This window comes from Canis lupus, chromosome 32 (genome assembly GCF_003254725.2).
Source record: "Canis lupus dingo isolate Sandy chromosome 32, ASM325472v2, whole genome shotgun sequence".
Taxonomy (NCBI): Eukaryota; Metazoa; Chordata; class Mammalia; order Carnivora; family Canidae; genus Canis; species Canis lupus.
The window spans coordinates 30,040,047-30,060,263 of record NC_064274.1 but is presented as its reverse complement, the minus strand read 5'-3'; the positions used below and the strand labels follow the sequence as shown (position 1 = coordinate 30,060,263).

At 35.8% G+C, this 20,217-nt stretch overlaps 1 protein-coding gene and 1 long non-coding RNA gene across 4 annotated transcripts; one reads left to right on the top strand and one right to left on the bottom strand.

The window, feature by feature from the left end:
• Nucleotides 1-444: 444 nt before the first annotated feature.
• Nucleotides 445-17,907, bottom strand: RRH (retinal pigment epithelium-derived rhodopsin homolog). 3 transcript variants are annotated; one of them, XM_049104950.1, is made up of 8 exons: nt 17,772-17,907; nt 12,471-12,661; nt 9,890-9,989; nt 9,197-9,350; nt 8,140-8,308; nt 3,140-3,318; nt 1,363-1,489; nt 445-1,146 (listed from the first exon to the last, which is right to left on the bottom strand). In XM_049104950.1, exons 1-7 carry the CDS (start codon nt 17,905-17,907, stop codon nt 1,375-1,377), a joined length of 1,044 nt encoding a protein of 347 aa, XP_048960907.1. In that variant the 3' UTR covers nt 445-1,146; nt 1,363-1,374. The 3 variants fall into 3 exon arrangements, 2 of the variants coding, with proteins under 2 accessions (XP_048960907.1, XP_025321699.1); XR_004811438.2 differs by lacking the exon at nt 445-1,146 and adding an exon at nt 2,448-2,546 and having other exon boundaries at nt 1,331-1,489; XM_025465914.3 differs by having other exon boundaries at nt 445-1,489.
• LOC118353135 (uncharacterized) lies at nt 7,827-17,777 on the top strand. The gene is made up of 3 exons (XR_007407773.1): nt 7,827-7,865; nt 8,923-9,001; nt 17,126-17,777. It is a non-coding gene; the product is annotated as an uncharacterized LOC118353135 (long non-coding RNA).
• Nucleotides 17,908-20,217: the final 2,310 nt, after the last annotated feature.

Sequence of the window (20,217 nt, the reverse complement as noted above, 5' to 3'; positions counted from 1 at the left end):
CAAATTTGGGCTCTATCAGAAAATAAAAATTAAACTCGATAATTAAAAACTACCTCCACATACATAAAATGGTAAATCTTCATGGACATTTGACAATCAGGGATTTAGGTTTTATTCACACACACACACACACATTTATATATATCTGGGCATGTCAAGTACCTCCTGATTGCCCCTGCCTGATAACACACACACATATAATTTAATCGTGTTATTGTACTGAGTGATTCTATCAATCATCTTTTAACCAAAAACCTTTTCAAAAGAGAGCCAATTCTATAAAAATAAGAATACTGTAGGAAATGTTATTTAAAAATGATAGGATGCAAATAGAAACAATAAAGCTAGAAAAATTTGCTCAATTAAAATAAAAAACTGCAGATTTTAAATGTCAACTATTTAAACAATGGTTATTTAAGACAACAAATGCATGAGTTTATAAAATGCATTCAACATTCAACAATTTTTTTTTTTATTGAGTGACTATTACGTGCCAGGCAAAATGCATCTACCTGCTAAAGATACATCAAAGAACAAGCATCCAGCTATCAATATACATAAAGTTTCAGTTAAACAAGATAAGTTCTACAGATCTGCTATATACTACTGTACTTATAGTTACCAAAACTGTATTGTACACAAAAACTGGTTAAGAGAGTAGATCACATGTTGTGTTCTTGCCACAATAAAAATAAATTTCAGACAAACAAAATAGGAAAAAGAGAACAAATACACAAACCTCCCTGATTAATTCTAGTGGCAAACATATGGAAATACATATACAGAAAAATGTTAATTAAAAATGCAGAATACATAATATGCAGAGATTATATTGCTATGTAATGTACACATGTGCATCAACTAATGTGATTTAGAAGCAATGTGTTTAATAGTCGTTCAATTATTTTTGTTAAATAGTAGAGGTTAATAATTGCAATTTTAAAAGTGTGAAATGCTAAAAATGTTTTCCATCTAGCTAGGAATATCCAACAACTCATTTCAGTAATTTACTTATTGAAGACTATTATTATTATTAATTTATTTTAACATTAAAATAGTGGCTACTTCTAGTCTAGTGGAGGGCTCACACCAGTTACCAGGTCATTGAATGCCATGTTTGGGAGAAAGAGAATGGGTCTCAAGTGCCTGTGCATCAAAGGAAATGAATAGTTAAGCTCATATAAAGGAAATAAACACTCACTACAGTAGCCATCCCACAAATAGAAGAACTAGAAGCTACACTTGAGGAATTGAGGGTGTAATAAGACAATAATCTATGTCTACCTCTGATCTAAACAGATCATATTTAAAATAAAACTAAACCATGGGGGAGAAGCAACAAAATATTTTAATACTATGTACTTTTCTCTTATTTCAGTTTCTTCCAGAAGCCAGTGGGTTTTGAGATACATCCATTGGTAAAATACTCGTCCCGGGCATTGCTTGATGAGTCTGACATTTGAACATGGCAAATATTGCCTTCCGAAATCTACAGTAAGAAAGGGGAAATCTGGCATTATCCTATAATGACTTGGAACTTTTAAAGCATTTTCAAACATGGCTAAGATGCCTCTATTGCTAATTGACATCTCCAAATAAATTTTTGCTTCCGACTTTAACATCTTCTGTTAATGATATTCATAAATGGGGTGCCTGGATGGCTCAGTTGGTTGAGCATCTAACTTTGGCTCAGGCCCTGATCCCAGGGTCCTGGGATGGAGCCCTGTATCAGGCTCCTTGCTCAGTGTAGAGCCTGCTTCTCCCTCTGTCCCTCCCTCTGTCCCTTCCCCAGACAGAAGTGTACCCACTTGCTCACTTTCTCTGTCTCAAATAAATAAAATCTTTTTAAAAAGTATATTCATAAATGTATAAAGTATACGGTATAGTTAAAGACCAAATTTGCACCATTGATTATAAACATTGAAGATATTTAATAAAAATCAATAATTATGTGTATTGAGGATGACACTTTGTTTTTGTTTTTGTTGTTTTTTTAAAGATTTATTTATTGATTTATTCATGAGAGACACAGAGAGAGACAAGCAGAGACACAGGCAGAAGGAGAAGCAGGCTCCTTGCAGGGAGCCCAATGCGAGACTCGATCCTGGGTCCCAGGATTACTCCCTGAGCCGAAAGCAGATGCTCAACCACACCCAGGCATCCAGAGGATGATACTTTGAATGTCAGTCACAATTTACTTGAACTGAGAATGTGTATTTTACACATTTGTTCTTCTGAGCAAATGCCAGTTGAAATTAAGGGAAGTTTGAAGATAATCTTTCCAAAAGAACTACAAATAGACTCTGAATTTAAAATATGTTCTTTAGTCTTCTTATGTGGTCTGTTTGGTCTTGACAGTGTTTATGTTTCTTTGTATACCTGTAGCTAACGCGGCTCTCCCAAACATGTGCATAAACACGAAAGTTTGCATTTCAGTATCAAATTACCTGGCCTCTACTGAGATTTTTCTGATCAAATATTTAAGGCCAATAAATTGGTTATTCCATCTTTCAGCAGTAACAGGAAATAAAGTAATCTAGGCTTCACTGAGGAGACAGAAAAGAAATCTTTGTTGAGTTCCAACAAAGGGAGAAGGAAGGATTCTTTATTATCCTCAATGACTATCCACTCCTGAAGCCCATTTATTTTGGAACTGAGTTTTGCCCTTGCATTTGAATAACTTCTTTTTAATAAATATGCAACTATGCCACCCACTTAAGGAGCATAACATTGCCTTCCTCACCTTGTCCTTTTTCTGATAATAGAACCACTCTTTTCTTTGGAAAATCAATTCCATGTATTGGGAGTGGGGGGTAATCATGAGAATTAAACTGAGCCCACCAACCACCGTCCAGCAGCTTTTCTGCTGGAGAGTCATCTGAATTGAAACTCAAATTTGGGGATGCTTAGCTTATGGTAGAACATGGGTCTTGGGTTGCCGTAATCATCTTGCCTCCATGTGGGAAGAGACTGTCACTGGAGCTCTAGGTATTTAAGGGCCTGGACACATATTGCATGAGCCAAATAATTCTAACACTAGTTTGAAGTGAGTTTCTGTCACTTGCCTCCTCAAAAATCTTTTTAAAATTCTTTCTATATCCATTTTCTAAAATTTAAAAGCATTTTAAACACTACTTACTTTTTATTAGCAACCACGTAAATACAGGGATTGTAGAATGTAGAAGATTTTGCAAATAGTGGAGCTATGATGGCCATTGAGGGAGGAATCTTCTTTGGGTCACCGAAAGAAGCCCATAAGCACACAATGGAATAAGGGGACCAGGCCACCAGAAACATAAATATCATTATCACGGACATCTGTAAGATAAATCAATGTTTGGCAAACCCAATATCTAAAATATTGAAATAGCTAATATATATATATAACATATATATATATATAAGATTTTATTTATTTATTTCTGAGAGACACAGGGAGAGAGAGGCAGAGATATAGGCAGAGGGAGAAGTAGGCTCCCTGCGGGGAGCCCAGTGTGGGTGGGACTCAATCCCAGGACCCCAGGATCACGACCTGAGCCAAAGGCAGATGCTCAACCACTGAACCACCCAGGTGCCCAAAATAGCTAATATATTTAAAATAGTATGAAAAATTATCTAGAGTGGACTTTGAATAAATTTATGTTGATGATGACATAGAGGAAAAACTGAATTTTTCCAAACCTTGTTGTACTTTGCCTGTGTGAGTCAAAGTCTCTATGATAACAAGGGCTTGTTAAATGGATAGAATGTTATACAAATGTAAAGAATGTCCTCTTTCTTTTGGTGTGCTAGAGAGGAATACTAAAGCTGGCTTTGATGAGAGGCAGATGAAAACCCACTCCTAACCCATTTCTAATAATTGTGCTATGGACTGCTGGCACTGTGCTTTTTGCCCTCACTGTCATTATCTGCTATTCTAAAATATAACTGTCTAACCTTCTAAATTCAACCTGGAAAAAAACAAAATTCTATATTGAGTTCATTGAATTCTGAACAGATGATTTGAGCTCAATATATATGCACAGTACAGATAGTTTTGTAAAGAGGTTCCCCCTTGCAGCTTGTTTAAATAAAAAATTATAATTTTTATATTGTTCTTTATTGATTATCCACTAAAATGATGGAAAAGAGGTTTAAAGAGATAAATACCCAGGGGCGCCTGGGTGGCTCAGTCAGTGAAGCATCTGCCTTCTGTGCAGGTCATGATCTGGGGATCTTGGGATGGAGCCCCACATTGGGCTCCCTGCTCAGCTGGGAGTCTGCTTTTTCCTCTCCCTCTATTCCACTCCACTCATGAGTGAAGAATGCTTCACTCATTCTCTCTCTAAAGTAAATAAATAAAATCTTAAAAAAAAAAAAGATAAAAACCCAAGGATTGAGAATCACAGATTAGAAAATAGCTTTATAGAAACTAAAACTTAATAATCATTGGATAAGCAGCAAATTACTTATCAGACACAAGAATAATTTTAAAATAAATAGAAATTTTAAAAAGAGCCAGTGGCAGGGGAAAACTAAATACAGACTAATCCATTCCACAACAGTACATAAAGTCTCTGGAATTGAAGGTAACAAGCTGGCTCTGAATGTAGAGATATAGCAGAACTCATTGAAATCCACAAAAAGAAGGAATTAGATTTCTGAATCCCCTCACCACTCACCACTCAAACAGGCAATTCCCCTTCCTCTCCCCAGAAGAATCCAGAGATTCAGAGTAAGAGGCAAGAAACTAGGAGGCACCAGGCTCAGCTGAGAGCTGGAGCAGTGTACTGAAAGAGAGGTGCTGCATGCTGCCCCCTCCCTGCTCTGAGCCATGAGAGTACAGGAGACAGACTTATGCTTCCCTCTTAGGAACAAAAAAGAATCTTCTTGGAAATTGACCAGCCCAGAAGAAAATACATTCAGACACAGAGCATCAGAAATTCCCCCAAAGGAACATCCCAGTGAATGTGAATGCTCAGAGCTTACAATCAGCATTTTAGTGCATCACTCTTAAATATGCATGCAAGAGACAGTCATTGACCACCACACATTGAGGAAACAAACTGACAGGCAGAGACAAAAATGGTTCAGGAGCACACGCACTCACACACACACACACACACACACAATGGAGTATTACTTAGCCATTAAAATGAAATCTTGCCATTTGTAACAATGTGGATGGACCTAGAGTATATTATGTTAAGTGAAATAAGTCAGACAGAGAAAGATAAATACTATATGATTTCATTTATATGTGGAATCTAAGAAACAAAACAAATGAACAAACAAAAAACAGAAATAGACTCATAAATACAGAGAACTGGTGATTGCCAGAGGAGAGAAATATAGGGGGATGGGCAAAATAGGTAAAGGAGATTAGGTACAAACTTCCAGTTATAAAATAAGTTAGTCATAGGGATGAGAAGTACAGCATAGTGAATATAGTCAATAATGTAGTAACATTGTATGGTGACAGGCAGGAGCTATAATTATTGTGGTGAACATTGTATGTAGAGAATCATCAAATCACTATTTTGTATACTTGAAAATAATATAACATTGTATGTCAACTATACTTCAAAAATATTTTTTTAAAAAAAGATACCCAAAAAATTGGTAGAGAAATTCAGGGGAAACAAAAAATATGTGATGAACAGAGGAAAATGTAAGTATGTACATAATACCATCACAGAAATGAGAGAAGATATATATCCATAAAAGAAAAGGAGGCTACTGGAAAGGAGTAGAGGGTGTAAAATAACTCTTTTTATCTATTAAAACCATTTTTATCCTTTACCCTAGCTGAAAAAGAAAGGGCAGAATTTTTAAAATGCACTAGAAAGGTTGGATGATGTGGTTAGCCAAGATTAGGTATGAAATGTGTCATGCAAGTGCAGGGTCAGATGCTGTGTTTATTTAAAATTTTATATTTTGTTCAATATGGGTTTTTAAATTAATTTTTAAATTTAAATTCAATTAATTAGCATATAGGGTATTATTAGTTTCGGAGATAGAGTTCAATGATTCATCAGTGCATATAACACACAGTGTTATATAACATGCCGTCCTTAATGCCCATCACCCAGTTGCCCCATCCCCGCACTGACCTCCCTTTCATCAACCCTCAGTTCATTTTCTATAGTTAAGAGTCTCTTATGGTTTGTCTCCCTTTCTGATGTGACATTAATTCTTATTTTTTAAAAATACTACATTAGCTACTTTTTTTTTTTGGATTGCTGAGTTTTTTGGTGCCTGCTTAAATTTCACACCCAAGGCTTGAGCCTCACTTTTCTAACCCAATTTCAGACCAGATATGGTTGAGAAAATCTTGCAGAAAGTAGAAACAATAAACAAACAAACAAAGTCCAAGACAGGGTCAACATAGGAGAGAAAATTAAGAAAATTAGAAGATATATCCAGAAGATTCAATACCAAAAAAAAAAAAAGAAAAAAAAGACTTCCAGAAAGAGAATAGAAAAAACAAAACATAGAAAGGAAATCACCAGAGAAATAATACAAGAAATCTCCCAGAAGGGGAAGACTTGAGTCCTCATATTGAAAGCACTCACCACATACCCAGTACATGGGTGAATGAAGAACTCCCTCAAGGCACATCAGCATGAAACACAGAAATGATCCTTCAAGCTTCCAGAGAGAACATAGAACACTACAAAGGGTCAGTTACTGGAATGCTGTCAGCCTTCACAATAGCAACACTGGAAGCTAGGAGACTATAGAGCAACGCCTTCAAAACTCTGAAAATCATTTTTCTGGGCAGCCCGGGTGGCTCAGCGGTTTAGCGCCACCTTCAGTCCAGCGCCTGATCCAGAGACCTGGGATTCAGGCTCCCTGCATGGAGTCTGCTTCTCCCTCTGCCTGTGTCTCTGCCTCTCTCTCTCTGTGTCTCTCATGAATAGATAAATGAATTTTTTTTTAAAGTCATTTTTCTTTTTTTTAAGATTTTATTTACTTATTCATGAAAGACACACAGAGAGAGAGAGAGAGAGAGAGAGAGAGAGAGGCAGAGACACAGGCAGAGGGAGAAGACGGCTCCATGCAGGTAGCCTGACGTGGGACTTGATCCCGGGTTTCCAGGATTACTCCCTGAGCCGATCCCGGGTTTCCAGGATCACTCCCTGAGCCGAAGGAAGATGCTTAACCTCTGAGCTACCCAGGTGTCCTTGAAAATCATTTTTCTATTTAAAATTCCATGTGAGGCTAACAGTCAAATATGGTCATAGAAGTAAGATATGGCAATAAAATCTTTAATAATTTACCTCCCTATAACCTTCTCAGAAATCTACTTGAGAATGTGTTCCACCAAATGAGAACAAGTAACCAAGAAAAAGGAAGATACACAAGCCAGAAAATGGGCAATCCACCTCAGAAGAGAGGCCAAAGGCATTCCCAGCTGTTGATAAGATCTGAGGATGCTGGCAGTGGTCTTAGAGAAGGGCCAGGGCAGAGCAAGATGCTTGAGAGCTCCAAGAGGGATAGTTCCAAATAAAGGATGAAGTCAGTTAGTTTCTGATGCATTTGAAACACTGAGAGAAGATTGGTGCCTCTGGTGGGGAGTTTAGAGATGAATTCATGACAAGTACACAGAATAGTAAGCAAACAAAACTATGGGGAGTGCGGAGGACAGAGGGTAGCAGAAGAGAGGACTGAGAGAAGGAGGAAGAAAATGAAAGACGTGAATGAATTATTAGCCCCAAAAGAAAAAAAACTGATTAAAAAATACAAATCACAGAACCCTACAGAGATCTGTAGTAAACAGAATTTAGGTAGTTATGATAATGTCAACAATGTAACCAAATAGTAACGTAATGCAGACAAGAAGAGGAAAAGAAAGGACAGGGTGGAGGAGTAGGAAAGATGGTGTAAGAGAAATATACTCTCATTGTCTATAGTAGGAAATCAAGAGTGATAGAAAACAAAAAATACCCAAAACAGCAGACAAACACATCATTTAGAAATATGAGACAAAAAAAATTAAAAATTAAAAAATAAAATAAATTTTAAAAATATGGAGACAAACACAAGAAAAAGAGCCAGAGAGTAAGCATCAGGTGCTGGGGAGAGGTGATTGTAATATGGACCACATAGGCGTAAAAGCTCCATTACAAAAACATTTTAAGAATTTTAATGTCTTACCTTTGTTACATCTACCTGGTCTGACCAATCTCTGTTGAGATACTCAGTGCAGTTACTAGTAGTATGGCATTTAATGGATCGAGTGACATGGTAATAGCAGTAAAACATCACTGTCAAGGGCACAATAAAATTTACTGCAATAACTGTCATCGTGAAAGAAACAAAAAATCTGAAAATAAGAAAAGGGAATCATTAAATCTCTATTTGTTTCATGTGCTGAATAAGGAAAAGGAAACAGGACAATTACTAAAAATAATACTGGCACTGCTCAACAGTCACTATATTATTAAGTAGGTTGGAAAGAATATTTAACTAGTTCATTTAGGCTAGGGGTTGGCAAACTATGGCCCATGGGCCACACCCAGTCTATCATCTGTCTTTGTAAATTAAATTTTATTGGAACTACATTCTTTTACATACTGTCTATGGCTGCTTTCACAGGCAGGGATGAATCATTGTAACAGAGACAGTCTTGTCTGTAAAGCCTAAAATATTTACTTATTGACCCTCTACAGAAAGTTTAAGATTTAGATTTAGTTTGAGAGAAATTTTCTGTTTTTCTGAGTGATCTTTCATTTTCTTTAACAAAGTTACCCTCTTTTCCCTGGTAAATACAGAAGAGCATCACTAAGGAGCAAGCAAATCCTTATGGTGATTTGCTTTTACTGGGTCATTCCAGCTTTATCACCAGATCATCTTGAAAAGATAGTCGGGAGTCAGCTGGGCTTTCGGCAAAGCCATATGCGGTCTAGAGCGATATTAACATTCCGTTTTCCCTTTCAGATTCTACTCCTGAGATGCCAATACCCAATGGGTGCTCTCTACCCACTCTGCTGCCCCAGGAGACAGAGGACAGAAGAGGGTAAGAACAGTAATGGAGCTGGATGGCCTTTACTTGCAAACAAGCATAATTCAATGCTAGAATTGCATCATCACTACCAGGGAAGCACTTTGCCACATTCTGTAAGGAAGCATTTGCTCTGAGCTTAAATTTGAAATGACGAAAAAATGTCTACATTAGAAACAGTTGATTATGAAGTGAAAATGTGTCTCTTACGCATCATTTTTCCGCCAGTTTATGGTACAAGTAGCCCCAGTAGGATCCGGGGCATAACTAGCCCACCCTATAATAGGCATCAAAGCCCAAAAGAGACCATTGAGCCAGGCCCCCAGAATCATGCTGATGTAAGTGTTGGTGGTCATTCTTCTTCCTATTAACAAACAGATGAAATATTAGCATCATTTGCCACTGATGAAATTCATATCTTCACCTTGTTTTAACTGATTACTTAACATTGCTATGAAGTAGATTCTTTGCAAAGCACTTCAGTTCACTCAGAGCCTATCTACCTGAATTCATATTTAGGGGGGAAAAAGGCATTTAAGCTGGCACCTCAATGATAAAAAGGATCAGTCAGAGGATAAGCAGGGAGAAACACGCTCCAGGCACAGGGAAATAGCATTTATCCCTGAAATGGGAAAAGCCTAGGCCAGTACCCCATAGGGTGTCCTTGCCAAAGCTGGAAAGATAGCCAAGGGCCAGACCACACAAAGCCTCAGAGGTTGTGCTGTGAAATTTGGATTTTATTCTAAGTATCATAGGAAATCATTGAAATTTTTGAACAAGGACTGTCAGAGAAATAACTGACCATGATTACAACTCATTACATTTATATTTTAAAGTGAATGTCTGTGAGTGGTACTTAAGCAAGAAAAGAATTCGTTGGGAAAGTTGAGAGAATTGCTATACCTGTGTCAGGACTACAGATGGTCAGGTATCGATCCATGGCCACAACAGTGAGTAATCCAATACTTGCCATTCCAAAAAAGATATTCAATCCGGCATAAATCTAAAATTCAAAATTGGAAAGAATACACCATTCTATACACCCTCCCAAGAGACATTTACATTTTTATTCTATGGCCAGAATACATTTTAAATACATTGAATGTTTTTTATTTTAATAATTTTAGAATAAATTTTCTATTGTCATATTGTAACTGGCTTACTAAAGACATTTGTGGAAAGTGTTTTAGGTCTTCATTAATTAAAATAAACTTTTAAAATTTTAAGACTTAAAGTAAAACTTCTATACAACATACTCTATAAACATAATGCAAAAACAAACCATAAATTAAGTGCAGTGCATATAACCAACAAAATATTAGTGTTCACAAGATAAACAATTCAACAAAAAGAAAAGACAAACAAAAATGAGCTATTCATACAAGAGGAAACCTGAATGTTTATGATATAAGATGTAAACCACAATACATATTCAAAGAAGTGCAAATTATAAGTACCATTTCACACCCACCAAAGTGATAAAAAAATTAAAAGTCTGGCAACTCCAAGCAGTGGAGAGAATGTGGAATAATCAAAGTTCCCATAATTGGCATACCCATTTTGGAGAGCAAATTTGGCCATATCTGATGAAGTTGAAGATGAATATGCTCTACAACCCAACCATCTTTCTCATAAACAAGATGTTTAAAGAACCTCTTATGTATTGTAGAGACAAAAGAATGCTTACTTGAAGCCTTGTTTGTGACAGAAAATAATTGAGAATAAATGCTTAATAACAGGAAAATAAATACACTGGGGTATGTTCATAAAATGGAATATCGTGTAGTAATTTAAAAAAGTGACTTACAGCTACATCCATCAACAAGGATAAACATCAAAAACATACTATCATATAAGATTGCATCACATAAACAATGTATTATTTATACAGAACTTAAAACATCCAAACAGTTTTCTGGATGTTTAGTTTATTTGCAGGTAAATATGTACCAAGATAGAAAAACACTCATGGAAGAAAAGGAAGTAAGATTGGGGATGGTATGCAATGCATGGCCTTTAATAGTATTTTTCAGGTTTTAGATCTTTATTTTTTTTAAAGATTTTACTTATTTAACTGAGAAAGAGAGTGTGTGCACACTAGCAGGGTGGGTAAGAATCTCAAGCAGACTCTGCACTGAGCATACAGAGCCAACATAGGGCTCCATCTCACGACCCTAAGACCATGATCTGAGCCAAAACCAAGAATAAGTCCCTTATCTGACTGAGCCATGCAGGTGCCCCTCAAGTATTTTATCTTTAAAAAGCAAAACAACCTGAAGCACATATTGCAAAACATTAAGATTTGACAAAACCAGGTGGTATATATGTGAGTATCCATTACTCTATTACTCTTACTTTATTCTCTATAATTTTATACCTTAAAATAGTAAACTGTTTTTAAAAATCAAGCAAGAGCCATGGCCTACTATCCTAATACAAATTAATATATTTCCTTGTCAGTAAAAATAATGGATATAATTATTTTTTTTAATTTATTTTTTATTGGTGTTCAATTTACCAACATACAGAATAACCCCCAGTGCCCGTCACCCATTCACTCCCACCCTCCGCCCTCCTCCCCTTCTACCACCCCTAGTTCGTTTCCCAGAGTTAGCAGTCTTTACGTTCTGTCTCCCTTTCTGATATTTCCCACACATTTCTTCTCCTTTCCCTTATATTCCCTTTCACTATTATTTATATTCCCCAAATGAATGAGAACATATAATGTTTGTCCTTCTCCAATTGACTTACTTCACTCAGCATAATACCCTCCAGTTCCATCCACGTTGAAGCAAATGGTGGGTATTTGTCATTTCTAATAGCTGAGTAATATTCCACTGTATACATAAACCACATCTTCTTTATTTAATGGATATAATTAATAGCAATTCCATTGGAGGACTTTCCATTGGGGGAAAAACTGGTAAACTCACTACATTACTTGGATATTATGATACTGTCATTAAATAGTTCATTGTTTCAAATGAAAACAGGATATTTCTTTTTGAATTTGCAATATGCAAGTTTTTTGAATATGCAAATTTTTACATTTCTTCTCTGGTTAAATGCTAATTTTTTTGTTTTGGGGGAAATTTTTTGTTTTGTCAGGGAAATTTCGAAAATATAATGAATGCTACCACTGTCATTTCTCTTATTAAAGAATATATTTCCCAGTCACTTCTGAAGCTATTTTCAGTAAGAGCAGTCTATCTATTATCCTACATTGTCTTGTTTGATTGAAACCCTTGGGATGTTTTTGTATTTTTGTATTTTTAAAAAAGATTTTATTTATTTATTCCTGAGAGACACAGAGAGAAGCAGACATAGAGGGAGAAGCAGGCTCCGATCCCCAGACCGGAATCACACCCTGAGCCAAAGGCTCACCACTGAGCCACCCAGGCGTCCCAGGATACTTTTTTTTAGACGTTTAAATTTGTATCTCTTTAATCTTTTATTTTGCTTTCATTCCAAATGTCTCCGATACCTGGCATCCTGCATATCCAAATTTCCAACTTCCATACAGATCTGAAGCTGCCGACATGGGATATCCAATGCTACTGACTCCTATATCAGTAACAGCCAGGTTAATGATAATTGCGTTTGTGGGTGTCCGAAGTTCCTTATACTTAATGAAGATGCCCAGAACTATTAGGTTGCTGAAAATACTTATTATACCTGAGAACATATACAAAAAATTAAAATCACTTTAATTTGAATGTTTAAAAGTAGTATTCAAAATTAAATATTTAAGTCCCTTCAAAAAGATAGCAAGTCCATTTTAGTTCATTTATTTGATGAGCTCCAACTGTTCTTAAAACTGGTTGTAATATCTTCCCAGCTCTTCTTGTGAAACAGAAATAATAAAATTAAAACAAAAAATCTACCGATTGCATATAGAGCACTGAAGGCTGGTTTTAATACCCTGTCAATCACTCTGCCCTTGAAATCCCTCCCCTATCTTTCATGATACCACCTCTGCTGATTTTTAAGATATATGTATGACCATACCATCTCTTTTGGCAGTCTAACTTCCTCTTCCTCCTTCCTGAGGCCTGAGGCTTTTCTTTCTCTATTGTTTGCTTTCTCAAGCCTTAAGCTATCACTCTATCCTAACAGCTCTTCTGTCACTTTCCAGCCCTGACTCATGCTCCAGTTCCATATCCCTTCTCATTAAACTCATTGCCATTGAACATTACTAGGGATCTACCACGTGTAAGATCATATGACTGTTCCAGTATTTTTGGAAATTCAACAGCTTCAAACCTGAGTTCATCATGCAACACACACACACACACACACACACGCACACACAGACCACTTATAGAATGCACACTGCAAGGTTTGACTACTCAGAAAGGGAGTCAGACTGGCTTTAGGTACACTGAGAAGCCTCACACATGGTACCTCCAAGTTTCCACAGTCTGGGATCTGACTCGTAGCATTGCAGGGCCAGAAACTCATTGTTGTCAATGCCCCGGGATGGGATGGACTCAAGTAGACAGATGACTGAATTTCATAATTAGAATGGTAGTATATTTATATACAATGAGTAGTACTGTTGAATGGACCAGACACTCATGTTAGCCCAATTAACAACCTCTACATGCTGTGAAGGATGCATAAATTTCCCATAAGCTAGTTGTGGGTCACAGTAGGTCCTAACAGTGGGGATAAGGAATGAATAGATTACAGAATGGCTTACAGGCTAGAGCCATTACCAGATTCCTGGGGGCTAAAGGAGGGGTAAGCCACAAGAGAAGAGTTGTATTTGAAGTGTACTATTGGTGAGCAGCCCCCAGCAATTGTAGAGAGGGAGGATTTCCAAACACCAACACCCAAAAGTAGCAACTGACGAAGAACTTCTATTACATCTTGGGGCCTCAGTCAAAACTTTCTTTTAGGATCCTGTGACACTAGTTTTCCAGGTTCCTATTCTTTTCCCTTCATACTGCTGGCAGAGTAAGCTGGCTTTAACATAGAATTAGCCATCTTTCTTCTCAGAACTCCAATACTCTCCATTGGCTGTGGAATAAAAGCCCCCATGTCCCAACTTGATATTACAGGTTTTGCCTCAATCTGTTTTCACCTTCTCTAAGCAAATTACCACATTTGCCAAACAAGCCCTCTACTCTAGTTATTTATCACATACACAAGCTTGCTGTAAATTTTGACTCTTATTTTTCCCACTTGAAACACTCTCTTCCTGTATCTATTCAAATGCTACCTATCCTTCAAAGTTCTATTTAAGCCCAGCTCTGCCCTAGAGCCTTCCCCTACCCACAGTATTCTCTCTTCTCTAAATTTCCAAAGTGCTTGCTTATATTATACATAATTCATCTCATGTGATGCTATATTTAACTCTTAGGTATTCCTAGTTTTCTTATCTAGATTTCAGGTTCCTAATGACTTCTGTGTTCTATGAGTATGTGGCAGTTAACAAATTTACTTAATAAACAGAGCACAATTAAAACTCATATTGTTTAAGTTCTATTATTCTTTCAAAGCATAAGTAAGGCACAATGATAGCAAATTCAGTGATTCTCTGTCTCTTTTTTTTTTTAATTTTTTCTTAAGGTTTTATTTTTAAGTAATCTCTACATCCAACATGGATGGATGGAAACATGCTCTACTGATTGAGCCAGTCAGGTGCCCTTTTGGCTCTGTTTATAGTGTCAAGTATTGTAGCATGCATCCAAAAAGCTTAATGAATTGAATCTTTCTAAGCTAAGTACAAATTTGATGATTTTAAAAGTCATATAAAACATAATGCAGAAGTTGTTGCCTACCAGTACACAACCAGAATAAAGTAATTGTATTTTGGAGGAGGTCTTAGATATAATGGGGGGTATGAGGTAAACAATTTGGCCCTTTTCTCTATCCATTCAGCCACTATCTCAAGCTCTCTGCTCTATTTCCCTGACTGCAGGTATTTTCTGAGTAGACAATAGATCATTTAATAGTTATGTCTAAATTAAGGTAATTTTCTCTTGGCTTCTGTAGCTTTCTTATAATCTCTTGGTAGATCCTACTTAATCTATACCCTGGCCTTTCTCCATCTCTACCTTATTAGATATGTGCATTGTCCAAATTTCTTAGACCCCCTTTTAACATTGAACACATAGTCTGTGATTTCATACATTTCCAAGCCTATATGCTGCTCCTTTCCAGACTGATCTCATAAAATTCAAATCCACATATGCAGCTTTTTACTGGGCATTTCTCACACTGAACCCAGAGACTTTTTTTCCTCAAATTTGTTCTTTCCCAAGTGTACTCCTATCTTGATGAATAGCTTCCCCATCTAAGTAGAAACCCCCAAACAGAAAACTTGTCATCTTTGACACTTCCTTTCCTTCTCCCTCAATTGCCACACACAACTAACAATTCTAACTTCTGACTCTTGAATGTGTCTACTTCTATCCCAATTGCCACTTCTTCCTCTTCAGGATCCTTCTTAATCATACAACAGCTTGCATGTGGTCTCTTAGCTATTACTATAGTGTATTTCTAAGATGCAAATGGAATCATGTCATTCAGTGATTCCTCTCATCATTTAGGTGATTCTTCATTACCTGGTCCACAGCCTCCTCTGCAGCCTAATATCTCTTACACTTCACTTTACAATTCATCCATAATGAATTTATTTTAGATCCTCAATATACCATGTCCTCCTGCCTCCCAGCCTTACCTGGAGAAAGGGAGAGTGCTCAAGGTGGTAAAAGTTTGTAAGCTAAAATCTAAGAAACATACTAAATTGAAAATTAAACTTTAAACAAAACAAAACTAAACTAAACTAATAAACTCTTGGTAAAGATAACAAATGAAAAAAATGCTTTAACTAAATTCTTCTCCGCAAAGCTTTGGTTTTGATTTGGAAATATAAGTGGGTTTTGTTAAAAGGGGAAAACTAGGAGACCTGAAGAACAATAAATCTTTCAACAGAAGCATGAAGAGGTTAGATATGCTCCTTTCAGTTTATCTTCCAAAAACCAAAAACACAACACGCCCTCAAGGTATATTCCTCAAATAATAAATTAATAAATAAATAAATAAATAATTAATTAATTAATTAATTAATAAAAAAAGGTATATTCCTCAGTAAAACTGGCCCTTGAGGTTACATGAGTGTTCTAGAATCAAAATGCCTGGGTTCAAATCCTGATGTAGATATTAGTAGATGTGTGTTGGGTAAGTTACTTAAACTCTTCATCTATATAAATGGGGAAGATAAAACTAACTTATAAGGATAAGGATGAATTATCCTGTATGTGTAAGTATTTAGAACAGTGCAAGTATTCAAATAACAGTAGCACTAGTAGTGGTGGTGGTAGTGGTAGTGGTACTGACCATCATAGTAGTGGTAGTAAAATTCCTACTATTGTTACTGCTATGGCATAAGAACCTGGAACAATTTCTTAACAAGAAATTTTCTTTACATGTTACTTTTGTAAACAGATTTTAAAAAGACAGTTTTTCTTGTTCATCTACAAAAAACTAGCTAAATCAAAAGTTTGTATATAAAGTATTTCTATGTAGTTGTAAAGATTTTCTCTTTAATTAGCATATTGTTTTCTCATATTGTTGCAACAACAAACATCGAAAGGAAAACAGAACTTGTCCGGTATTTATCATACAGAGGTATTCAAATGAACAAGTTAGCATATCACTGAAATTTACAAAAATTAACTGAAGATCCACAATTTCTAGCACAGAAGTAATTGTGAACTATAGGGAAACTAAGCAACTATAAAGAATAAACTCCTACTTTTCACTCCACTTTTGAATATATTTGAGAATTTTCATAAGCCAATCCACAAAATGGCAATAACCCAATATAAGAGTTACTTCTAAAACTTATTACTGAGCATAAAGTTGGAAATGAAGGGACTGCTCAATATAAAATGTATACAATTCAACCTATATGCTAAAAAGATGGACAACTTCTATTTCATTTCCTTCACCCCTTTTATATAGTAAACACGCCTTTATCTTAAACGTTAGTATACATCAATGAGTGCGTACAGGTGGGCAGAAAGAAACAAGTATGCATCCAACACCTACTGTATGTGTCATTTAGGTCATTTAATTTTACTCTTGACAACAATCATGACAGTTACCTTATTCTTATCCTGTTTTCAGATAAGAAAATGGAAGAAAAAGCTGAAGGAAGTTGCTCATTGTTGCAAAGATACTAAAAGATGAAATTCAAAGCTCAAGAGTTTCCCAATACAGCATTCTGGGAATGAGCTGAATTTTCAAACTGTCCTCAGTGACAATAATCTGCTACCTCTTTTTGCAACTTTTTCTTTCTAAGACCTTTCCATCCTAACTAGATTCCACCACCAAGACAAGACTATGAACAGTATGTATGAGAATAGTAAATGGCATATATATTTTTGCCATGGTACACATTCTTCACCAATAAAAACGTAATAACAAAATATATGATCATAAAAGAATTATTTTCTAGAAAACTTTTCTCAGTCCCACTTCACTACTGTTACACGAGATACAAAATAACTTGTGGCATTAACCATCATTAACAATGCCTTCATTTATCCTTTCACCTACTTTCTCTTTGCTACACATCGACGAAATAGGGCAAGTATTATTATCCCTATTTACATGAGCACCCCAACTGAGACAAAATAACTGACTTGTTGGTCAACAATATGGAACCTGAAACATCTCTGAATCCATGCTTTTCCTCATGCCTTAAGCTGAAAACCCCTTTTCTTCACCCATTCAAAAGCAAAATAATGGTTAATGGAGTAAACATCCATACCTGCTGTGATCAAGTAAGCTGCAACAATATTGTGTTCAGTCTGTGAAAAGACGGAGCCATCTTCATTTTTAGAGTCTGTACTGTTGTCTAAATTATTCCTTAGCATTTTGGAGGAAGAAATTGAGACAGCCTTCATAATGAGCCTTCAATAATTATGAAATGTTTTAAGAACCAATGAAGGAAGAATTTTCAGAACCAATCAGTTCCACTCAAAGACCTCAAAGAAGGGCCTTTTCATAGACGCCCTCTTAACAAATTTAATTGGGCTGGAGAAGAAAGGATTTTAAATCCCAGAACAAGGAAAAAGCTTATTAGCAAAATAAAGAGAAATACCAAGCACCACACATTTTAAACACTTTGGGCATCAGTCTTGTATCTAAGGAGATTATTAAACATTAAAACAATAAACAAACTCAAAATCAGCAGTAGTTGACTTAACTCATTGTTGCTGGAAATCAGTTCTGAAATTAAAAACCAAACTTGGTCACCTAAAACTTTTCAGATTAAGTTTCCTTTCTGTTGAGCCTTTCAATTTTTTTCATTTGTTTCTTTTTCCTTAACAATTTGAATAATCAGACATAAATAAAAAAGTAATCTTTCTATTTTTCCAAATCTCACTGCCCTAAAGGTAGTTATATTTTTTGGCTTAGATCTTCTGTTTTTCTTTGCTTATACAAACACATATTCATACTAGGATTTGAAGTTTCTCTCGTTTTTTTTTTTTTTTCTTTTAAGCAAAAATGGGGAGATATGCATATAAAATCATTCTGTAACTTTTCTTCCTCAAAGTCCTATCATAAATTCCAGGTCAATAAATTTAAGTCTAACTTATTAGTAGTTTGTATTTCATAGCATGGATATGTATGATCTACTTCATAGTCTAAGTACCTTACTTAATTTACCCTATGCTTTGATATGCACAATTATCAGATAACAATCACAGCATTTATCAGCAAAGAATCTGGATGCAATCATTCATCTTGTAAGGTGCAGGGCAATTCTAATATTCTGGACCATATTATAATAACCCAAAAAGTAGGTTACAGAAATGGGTTATAATATAGCATGAAAATTGTTATAATAAAATATCTCTACCATCTTTTCCCCTCCATTATTTAGGTCATGTAATATTACTAAAATCTGATTCTTCTCAATAGCTATTTTTTCAAACTCAGTAACTTCAGAGAAATGCTACATGTACCAAAGTTAACAGTGTAAGCATATAGCAAAACCACTAGAGGGCTATATATAGCCACTTAATTTAATTTAGAACTCCTGGAATGGCATAGCAGGAGAGGACCCAAGATAATCCTTTGCCTCAATTCCTCCACACCATGTACAAAATAAAGCTAAGGGACACCTGTGTGGCTCAGCTGGTTAAGCATCTGCCTTCTGTTCAGGTCGTGGTCTCATCATCCTGAGATGAAGCCCTACTCCCTGCTCAGCAGAGTCTACTTCTCTCTCCCTCTGCCCCTCCCCACTTCTCGTGCTCTCTCCTAATCTGTCAAATAAATAAAATCTTTAAATTTTTAAAAAATAAAATGAAGTTGAACCAGGTTGATCTGCCCCAGATCGTATAACTACCAACATTCAAATTCTTATAAATGTCAAGTAACAATCCAAAGAGTATCTATGTGAGGAAAGTGAATCTCATCAGATTCCAATATCAAAATATTCTCAAATATTCCCTAAAGCAATTACCATAACACCTAAGAGGAATTTCCCTTTAAAAAAAAAATCTCTGGGTTGTTGGGTTTTAAGTTTTGTTGTTTGCATTCAGTATGTAGAATAAAACAAAAACTATTTGAGTTTTCTTTGGTTCATAGGTTCATATTCCCTTCCTTTTCTGTAATGGATTGTACTTAATTGTAGCATCCATTTAAATCAGCAACCATTTAAATCTTCCAGAAATAATGATTTCTATTTATAAGAATGAAAGAAAAATAATTCCAAATGCATCTGTTGTAGATAAAATCTTTACAGGTATGAATGTGGTAAGTATTCAAACCACTTGTTCATGCTTCCTTCATGATACAGGAAAAGATATATTGGGATGAGGCTTAGAATACTAAGAAATAGAACTATAAGCATATCCTGTTTACATATAGCTCACAATTCTTTAATCTGATAAACTTCAACTGGCCTGAAGTCAATCCTTTCATAACTCTTCCCGAATTTCTAACAGTGTCAGGAAATATTGCTTGTATTCCACTAAATTGTTTCATTGCTATGACAACAAGTACATTTTAACATGATGCAAGCAATCAAGATGTTATTCAGTTAACAACTCAAAAGACATGAATAATCATCAAAATATCTTTTACAATGGAACTCAGTGATATTTACCACACCACAGTACAGAATTCACTGTTAGGCTCCCTAAACATGTGAACTTGATTCAAAACTAAATGCCCCAAAGGAAACCCAGAGGGATGCTGGGTGGCCC

Bases quoted from the DNA above. Each gene is read 5' to 3' on its own strand.
- RRH (XM_025465914.3), bottom strand. From the start codon at position 17,907: ATGAAGGCTGTCTCAATTTCTTCCTCCAAAATGCTAAGGAATAATTTA. The intron at 3,319-8,139 runs GTAAGACATTAA...TTTATCTTACAG, and splicing joins ACCAGGTAGATGTAACAAAG to ATGTCCGTGATAATGATATT. The intron at 1,490-3,139 runs GTAAGTAGTGTT...TTCTTACTGTAG, and splicing joins TACGTGGTTGCTAATAAAAA to ATTTCGGAAGGCAATATTTG.